The following is a 9,631-nucleotide window of genomic DNA, read 5'->3' as shown; positions in this document are numbered from 1 at the left end:
CCGAAGGCACCATAAACCACTTATAAAACCGGTCATAATCCCCCTTAATTCACCTCCCATATTTGCCAATTTTGCATTAGATTTGAGTTTCAAACTTAATCTTATTCTCCGACCCCCTTTCGCTTTTCAATTTCTAGGGTTTTAATTTCAAATTCGACAAGGGGGGCGGGGACTCTCACGAGGAGGGGCAGCGACTTCTACAAGGAGGGGTTAGAGGTCGAAACGACGGCCGTTGGTGGTCGTGGTGTTAAATATTAAGGTCGCAGTGGTCGATGGTTTGTGGTGGTCATGGTGTCGGTGGTGAACAGGTGATGTTGGTGGTATGGTTTTGGTGGTGTTGGTGGTAGAATTGATCTTGGGTTGGTGGTGTTTGCGGTGGTCATTGATGATGGTGGTGGTTGCAGGTATAAGAGAAGAAAGGGGGCAGGAGAGAGAAGGGGGTGATTATTTGATTAATTAAATTTGGGTTAGCAAATTAAGTAATGTTAGTAATTTTAAATTAGGGGCATTATGGTAATTTCATTTAAAAAAATTTACCTAAAAAGGAAAGAAGTTTTTTGTTGCACATAATGTGTAGCATCCGTTTTTGGAAAATGTTGCACAAAACATGCAACGGAGGTAGTATTTTACCATATGATCAGCAAGAAGTAATAAGTACTGCTGCTTGCAAATTAGCTTAGGGCAACATAAATAAATTTTTTTTTAAATATATGAAGGGGTGAAGGGGGTGGAGTACTCGTAAAATTTCAAAAAAAATAACCATCAGTGAGGACAAATAACTACATCCTTAATAATAGAAGGATTTTAGGTTCTAACCATAATACTGCAAAATTGAGTCTTACGTCATATTCATCCTGCCATCCATATATCAAACTGCTTAGGCTTCTGAAAAGTAAACAGGAAAACCACCTATAACTAATCCTATGTTTTATACTCATAACGCACAATAAGGTAAAACAATTCGACTAATCCAGGTTGTCCCACCTTATCCCAGGAAGTTCATGATAACCAAATGGAGAACTAGATTGCAAAGAACAAAGTCTGCAAACGCTCGCTCTGGGGTTAAATCCTGCAATGAAATTGATATCATTAGATAGCCGGCAAAGTTCAGAAATCAAATATGAACTCCACATTATTTTGTTTTTTTTTTTTTCGAGTAATTCCTAGAACTAGAAATAAGTAGCACTATTGATTCAGGGTGATTTGATATTTTGGTTAACAAAGACATGAATCAAATAGAGCAGGCTACAAACCCAAGTGTTAGTTAAGTCAAGAATTATGTAGCTATACTACAAGGCAAGATAACATATAGAACTAGGCTATTGGGGTATTATTCAAGAAAACCAGGTACTCCATTTCTACTTTGCTTTGTCTGAGGTCTGAGGACAAACGGGGCAAGTCAAGTAGTCAACCAGTAACTTAATACATGAACCAAAATAATCAGAATTTCCAAACTATATCTTTATTTTTACTTACTCAAATTTTCTACCTTCTGAAAAGTAAATGATAAAATGGATTGGATGGTAAACAAAAGCCATCTATGAAATTAGATATTTTACTCCTGTCATCCCACACTAATTGGCCACATTCTTCCTAATTTGCTACTTTCCAAATCATAAGCTATTCTTCATATCTTGAAAGTTAATCTTACATTTTAAAAAATTTGATGCCTGATATTAATAAGAGGTTTGATCTCAACCATTGTTTTAATCATTTACCCAGGGAATATAAATTTTAACAAGTGAAGACCAACTTTTTAAAAAATATATATAGGAAGAGTAAAACAGGCAGATAACCTCAACAGACACTTCAAGAGACAAATAGTAGAAGAAAGAGCACTATGAATCTGAAGCTTCAGAATTGGCCTCTTCCCAATTATAACTCCAAGTAAAATAGGTGAATTATTGGATACAATGAAGAAAGGCCCTCCAATCTCACAAAGAAATTGAACCCACAAGCCAAGACCCAATAAACTCAACAAGTTGAGAAAAACAAATCTAATTAAATCACAACATACAAACATAGATATAATAATTTGAAGAAAAAAAAAACCTATATTTATTAACATTAATTACACATTTGTGATATAAACTCCACAATAATAAAAGACTAAAGTTGGGCTATATGTCTCATCATCATGTAATTGTCAATGGATTTTCACTGTGGAGTTTAGCTATACCAAAATAAACCTCATTAGGGGATAGATGCTGACCATCTTCAGGGAGGCAATAGGGGATAGCTGCTGACCATGTTCAGGGAGGCAATAGGGGCCACAGGCTAAGCTATGGGTGTGACCTTTGGGCATAGGATGCTTATAAGGTATATAGCACATCTACGGAGAGTTCAGTGTGGGCAATTGGGCATAGCTTGGACTTGGCTAATCCAAAGGCCTTAAAGAATGGAATTGTTAGGTCTAAAAGGTCTAGCACGAGTATGCAAATTTTGGTGTACTAGCAAGATATGAACAAAAGGTAGTTACCATGAAGATTGTGGATCAATGGGATAGTGACATTGCCAAAACACAACTAGCAAATCCCTAAATTAAAGGGGGTGGTTATAACCTCGATTCTAGCACATAGGAGGGAGTGCCAAGTGGAGACCGTTAGCTTCACTATCCAAAGAACAAAATATGGCATCCATTGGTGATGAGTAGTAATCGAATGTGGGGCTGTAACCGCTTAGTGATCATCAAGACATAAATCCAATAAAATAGTAGTGCAGGTATGCATAGTTTATTGCTAGGCGGTTATTCCATGTATATGAGTATGTTACTCGACTTGTGTAACCATGTCTGACACGGGTACGTGTCCAAGAATCCGACTCGCTGTTTTGTGATTTTTTTTAATGATTTTGAACTAAAATGAAGTGTCCAAGTGTCATACCCATGTCTGAGTGTCGAGGGTCCGACACGAGTACTTGAGGTCTTGAGGTAAAATGAAGAGTCCGAGTAACATGTCATGAGAGAGTGAGAGTCTTAGCAACTGTTGCTGCTGGGTGGTTATTCTAAAGCCATGCAATCTTATAATATAGAAGCACTAGTGATAGTAGCTGGTTATACTTGCACTCCTCACTGACAGTCTATGAGGAACACATAAAAGTCGGAAGACTCCACAAGCAACATGCATTCCTACAACTCCTAGAGCGCAACTACACTGACTCAAGGGTGGTAAAAACGGGACCTAACATGTAGAAAGATAATGATAGTTGCTGGTTATTGTATTGACTAGTGGTTATGTCAGAATTCAGAAGTAATAAAACTGAAGACTCATAAAACATGGAAGACTTGTCCAGGTGAAAGAAGTTTCTAGGCAGCTTAGACAGCATCCCTCTGTGCCTATTTCTTAACACACTTCAACTTTGGGTCACTCCCCCCCCCCCCCCCAACAAAAAAAAAAAAAAAAGGGAAATTCTCTTTGGTAATCACAAACCTTTTTTTTTTCTCAATGGTAAAGCCTAAAACTATTGATTATCAATGGCAATCACATATTAATATTATTAAGCTAATGGTAACTTAAACAATTTGTAAAAATCTTTACCATGGTTTAGCTATTAGACAGTAAAAAGACATAAATACCCTTATGTCTTTCCTCCTCCATCTTCTTCCTTACTCTTTCCTCCTCCATCTTCTTCCATTAGAGCCGCCACCACCATTGTTAAACTGCTGTTAAGGTCGGAAAGGGAGTGCAACGGCAGCACCAAAAGCGGCAGCACCACCACCTCCCCCTCCCCAATAACACCCCAGCGCATAACCACCTCACGCATCGACACCAACCCGATTCTACCCATTTCCTCCTCCTCGAAAACCACCCTAGCCACCACCTCCACACGTATCAAACCTATGAAACCTAGCTCCGACCACTAATTCAACCCCAAATCAACATATTTAACCAATTCGACTACAAAAATTAACAAATTCGACCCTTAAAGTAGCAATTCGACCCCCAAAATCAACAATTTTGACCCCAAAATCGACAAAGTCGACTCCAAAAATCAACAAATTCGACCCCAAAACAACAAATTCGACCACAAAACCAACAAATTTGACCCCAAAAACCAACAAATTTGAACCCAAAACCAACAAATTCAACCCCAAAAATCAGCAAATTCGACCCCAAATCAACAAATTCGACCACAAAACCAACAAATTTGACCCCAAAAACCAACAAATTCGAACCCAAAAATAACAAATTCGACCCCAAAAATCAGCATTTTCGTTAAATTCGACCCCCTAAAGTCAACAAATTCGACCCCAAAATCACCAAAAAGAACCTAGAAATTTCAACCCAAATTTAGGAAACGAGGGAATCGGGGAAAGGAGGAGGGTGATTGATTTCGGCTATAGGGAGGATGGCTGATTTCGGCGTTCCGACAAGCGGTTTTAATTTGGTGGTTATGAAAGAAGAGTGAGGGTGGGTCGGGAACAAGGGAGGGGTTCTCGTTTTGGGATTGGGGTGTTGGTGGTGGGGGTCTCCAGCGGGGTAGAGGGTTGAAGACGTCGTCCGCCGCACCGAACTGAGCTCCGGCAAGGAAAGGAGGGCTGGTGGTTGGGGAGGGGTTTGGATTATTTGTTTTTATTTTTAAAAAAATAATTTGAAGGGTATTAATGTAAATCTATTGTTACTGGTTAATCATTTAATGATGTTTTAATATCATTAATGTTACTATTAGCTTAGTTTTATTAATTCGTGATTACTATTGATAATAAAAAGTTTCAGGCTTTACCACGAAGCAAAAAAAAAGTTTATGATTACCAGAGAGAATTTCCCAAAAAAAAAAAAAAAACACACACACACACACACGCACACGTGCAGAGGTTTTTTAGCACACCATGGCGAATTTTTTATTACATTAAGTTTAGCGATGTTTCATTTGGATCTCAGAGGCATAAGTAAGATTTGTCTAATAAAAAATTACCAAACTATGCATTAGATGTTCAAAGTTGCTGTAACCTGCCCTCAAAAAATATAATTTAGAAAAAGAGGCTTTTAACAATACAGATGACTCAATTCCTTAAAAAAAGTACTCCAAAAGAGAAATTGGGCAAGACACCATACCTTGAATTCCTTATTTTCCTTGTTCACTTGAATGCGAAGACATACTACAGCAAAAAATGATTTATAAGGTTTAAGCTCCAAAGCAGCCTAAAAAGAACTCAAAATGGAAAATATCGATAGATGTTTAGACATACCAGCAAGAACAGCTGTACCAACACAAGAAAGTACACCAGACAGAAAAGAGTTGAATGGAAAAGATCCAACTACTGCCATATAAGCCACCTGTTTGGAGACAGAATAAAGGTATTAGGTGTCACAAATGTTCGATGATAAACAAAAATAAGTTAAAACACAAAGGATGTAATTTCATGCTAAATCAGCAAATCACATAAAATGCAAACTATCTGAGCAGCATGTCACGACTGACACTTTCCACAGTGCCATAGCGCAACAAATCTCTTGTCTGCTTACAGGCACTAATAAATATGTCTTTAATAGTTACTTGAAGAATCTCACATGATAAGAACTTAAAAATACCACTTTTTTTAATCTTCAAAAATAAATACATCTAAAGAAGTGAAATTAAAGAGGACATCTCTCCACAAAAGAATAACAGCATGAAGGCCCACCCCAACAAATAAAATGCCATTTTTTTTGAGGATCTTTGTTTAGATGTTGAGCTGCCCAAAAAAACAAAGAAGCTGAAAAACAAAGGCTATAACAGCGGCACAGCATAGATATCTTTCTTCTGTTCATTATATTTGATTCTATGCTCTACCAATTGACCAAAGCCGAATCAATGGAAGATCTTGGACAAACAGTTGAGGGCTGGGGGAGGCAAGGTTTGATTCTCAAATCTCTTGGTCAAAAATAGAATACTAAACCACTAGAATACGAAACCCACTTTTCACTAATATCAGAAGCCTAGGCTATGGTTTGAAATCCACAAATTGCTAGCAAAGTAATCCCCTCCAGTTACTTATCATAATGAATTACATTATATAAAGCATGACTGCATGAACACATATTACTCTCCCTGCACAATAAACTGAAAGCAAAGAAACATTGGCTGAGATGAAAGTCAGAAAATGCAGAGGGAACTGCGACCTCAAAAGGGAACTCTTTCTATCAGCTAGACATCCAAGACAAATATAAAGTAAATAGTATTGTAGTACAAAGATGACACTCATGGTACAAACACACTAAGTCAGGTCATGCATCCCATAGTGGTTTTCCATAAATACACTAAATCATACTGGCGCTAGGTAATAAAACGAGAAATAGCAATGTTGCATATGGATGATCAGGACAATAAAGTCATGACAAACAGACATGAGTATATCTTCATAGATTTCTCAATACCTAATGCTTAGCACCTAAAGATGGAAATGGATGCAATGAAGAAGGGAAAATAAAAACACACATGGTCACATGCTTGCTAGTGAAATGCATTACCTAATACATTCATATGGACATGGGAAAATATTAATCAAATAACACAAGAACTTGATTACCATCTCCCTTCATTATCTTACATCATATAGGCTTGACTAAAATCAATGTTCATCACCATTATCAAAATCTATATTGTACTATCCTAAACCCAAAAACACCAACCTCGCATCTACATAACTAAACCTTTTGTTTTGACTACACTAATAGAAATCATACACAAAAGGTTGTACATATGATCAATGTGTCTTTTACCTGATCGACCAGCTAGAAACAAAAGAATTAATGCATAGATTTCCGCACAAAGAAAAAGGCACATAAGTCATTTGCAAGTGAAACCTAGAAAACTACTTTCTTTGTTCTTTATCAAAGTTCCTACTTGATATTGGCGCAAATTTTAAGAGTAAGAGTAGTTGACTAATTATTGAAGGTAAATACAATATAAAGAAGTGGATTAAGAAAGAAAAAAAGAGAAGCTATAAGGATATAAAGTGAAAAAAGATCGATGAGATGGAGATAAATCAGTGAAAAATAATAATATTATGTCCCAGACTATTTTTCACACTTCCCTTAAATGATGTCACAATTCATCTTTCACGTTTTTCTTTTCACTTAAAGATTTTCCTTCTCCATCACATCAACCTTTTTTCTCTCTCCATCACTCTCCAATTCTCCATTCTCTTAATCTTTCTTCAGTTTCTAACCAATCTCAATTTAATAATTTTTCCTTAAACATTATGTCAAAATAAGATGCACTTCTCAGCAAAATGAGGAGCCCTAACAAAATCTATGAATTCAACAGTATTCAGATATAAAATTTAGCCAAACGCTAAGTATCCTTGAAAGTTTTTATGGCTGTAAATCTATAAGTCACTAGGCCTAACCTACAATAGTTTGTTAAAGGAATTATCTGCCTATGCAAAGGCTAAACCAACAGGACTCTTTTAAAAGAAACAATGTGCTACCATCATCCATCATATGGCAATAAAGATTTATTGCTGCTAGCTGCTACCACCAATAACCTACTCCAAAATAGCACAAGTCTCACATCCTGCTATAATACATCCTTGGCCACATAACATCCCATAATCGATAGCCATCAACATCGACAACTGATCACTTGGCTTATGTCATAAGGTTGTAAGTACTCTAGCAATTAACACATGTTGGGAGAAAGGGAAATGTTGTTGCTCATAAATTAGCTAATTTAAGTAGAAATTATGATGAGATGAGGGTGTGGATTGAGGGGAGGTCCCCCATAGTGTAGTTTCTGTTGTTGCTTGTGATGTACCTTAAAATTTCTTTTTCTTAATTTAAGCTGTTTTATATATTTAATCCTTAAAATCACTATAATTCAGATACATGCCTCATGCATGAAGTATTATTCCATCAAATTTTATAAACATCATACTCCGTACGCAAGTGACCATATCCATTACCATTCAACAAATATTAAGCAAAGCTTCACCTCAATCATAATTCCTCTGTTTCCTTTTAATTGCAACATTTGCCATACTTTACAAGCTATACAAACTTTAAGCACACTTATTTTTAAAATTAATTTTAAAAAACTGGTAAAATTTGCACATTGTAGACTGTAAATTAGCAAATGTTGCAACCAAAAAGAAAAAGACGAAGTACAATGACTAAAACATATGCATCAAATCAATCAAAGCCTATCACTCCTAATTCGTAGCAAAGTGTCGAATCATTCAATCGCGTTTCCAATCAACAGTATAACCCTAATTGCATAACAGTTCGCAAAATTTGATCGAGAAGTAGATCGAATCCAAGATGAAAATGCAATTGAATTGAAATCAAACAAGGCAAAATCAGGAACAGATCTACAAAAAAATTACCTGAATCAAAGCAGTGGAGATAGCAAAAACGACGTAGAGATCGATGATCTACAGAATTAAAAAAAAAAATCAATATTATTAATCGGAAAATCAAAATGAGGAGAGAGAAAGAGAAGGACCTTGAGATTAGTGGGAGTGGCGGCGTAAGCAGAACGGAGAGTGTGGAATAAGGCTTGAGCATCCTTGCTGGTTGACCTCGCCATTGTTTGTTTTCTCTCTCTAAGTCTCTCTTTCCTTACTCACTTCTGTTTGAGCAGTGATGTTGAATTAGGTGAACGATGATGATCTTAATTCTTAAACTTCGAGTTTTGGAGGGTTTTGAAGAGAGTACTTTACAATTGTGCCAATGCCAACACTTATAGATAGGGGAGCTTATGATGCAAGTCGAGTTTGAGTTTGGGGTATGTCTACTCGATTCGAGCTAAGTCGAGTTAAGTTTTGGTCAAGTCGAGGTTTAACCGATTCGATTTAAGTTTTGATCAAGTCGAGTTTAAACTGAGTCAAGCTCGAGTAACTTGTTATTTGATACAAAGTATGTCTTAGTAGAGCCCCACATTGCTAATACCATTTATGAAAGTCCCTCAAGTACGGTGAGTGTCTCTGCTAGGGTTTGCTCGTGTTTGGCGTTTCGTCAAGCTTTTGACTCTTAATCGAACTCCTTGTTTCCATTAAAATTGCTCTCTGTCCCATTGTTCCGTGTATTCCTTTGCGTAATTGTTATCATGGATGACGATTTAGTGAAGGATTGGGGAAAACTAAAATTAACCGAGGACGAAAATAGGGTTTATGGTAGTAACTATGATGAGGATGATGATGGTGCCTCTAAGACACGAATTGCTCTCTCTTTGGTAGGCAAATTGCTGACAAAAAAACCCTTCGATGTTGAAGCCATAAAGAGGGTTTTGAAGAATATATGACGCCTTTTGGACAATGTAGCCATCCGTATGATCGAGATGAACTTATTCGTCTTTCAATTCTTTGATGAATCTAACAAAGAAAGGGTAATGGAGGGAAGACCTTGGGCTTTTGATAATCAGATCCTCTTCCTCCAAGAACTGAAAGGGGACGAATAACCTTCTGAAGTCTCTTTCAGTTCTCCCCTTTCTGGGTTAGGATGATAGATGGGTCGTTTAGGAGATGCAATATGAAGTTCGCAAAGGAGATTGGTGAGTGTCTTGGTGGCTTTGTTGAATATGACGATTCTGATTCGCTTAGATGGGATGAGTTTGTGAGTGTTAAGGTGTTAATTGATATTGAAAAGCCGCTACGGAGAGGAAAGAAAATTGCAATGGGTGGTGGCGATACTAAGTGGATTGGTTTCAAGTA

The 9,631-nt window shown here is 36.9% G+C and overlaps 1 protein-coding gene across 1 annotated transcript; it reads right to left on the bottom strand.

Moving 5' to 3' along the window:
* Positions 1 to 671: 671 nt before the first annotated feature.
* LOC110688866 (dolichyl-diphosphooligosaccharide--protein glycosyltransferase subunit DAD1) lies at positions 672 to 8,632 on the bottom strand. Its single transcript, XM_021865626.1, has 5 exons — positions 8,425 to 8,632; positions 8,306 to 8,353; positions 5,189 to 5,276; positions 5,055 to 5,098; positions 672 to 1,069 (listed from the first exon to the last, which is right to left on the bottom strand). Exons 1-5 carry the CDS (start codon positions 8,506 to 8,508, stop codon positions 986 to 988), a joined length of 348 nt encoding a protein of 115 aa, XP_021721318.1. The 5' UTR covers positions 8,509 to 8,632; the 3' UTR covers positions 672 to 985.
* Positions 8,633 to 9,631: the final 999 nt, after the last annotated feature.

Source organism: Chenopodium quinoa, unplaced genomic scaffold (genome assembly GCF_001683475.1).
Source record: "Chenopodium quinoa cultivar QQ74 unplaced genomic scaffold, ASM168347v1, whole genome shotgun sequence".
In the NCBI taxonomy this organism is placed as follows: domain Eukaryota; kingdom Viridiplantae; phylum Streptophyta; class Magnoliopsida; order Caryophyllales; family Amaranthaceae; genus Chenopodium; species Chenopodium quinoa.
This window is presented reverse-complemented; position numbering and strand designations above follow the sequence as displayed.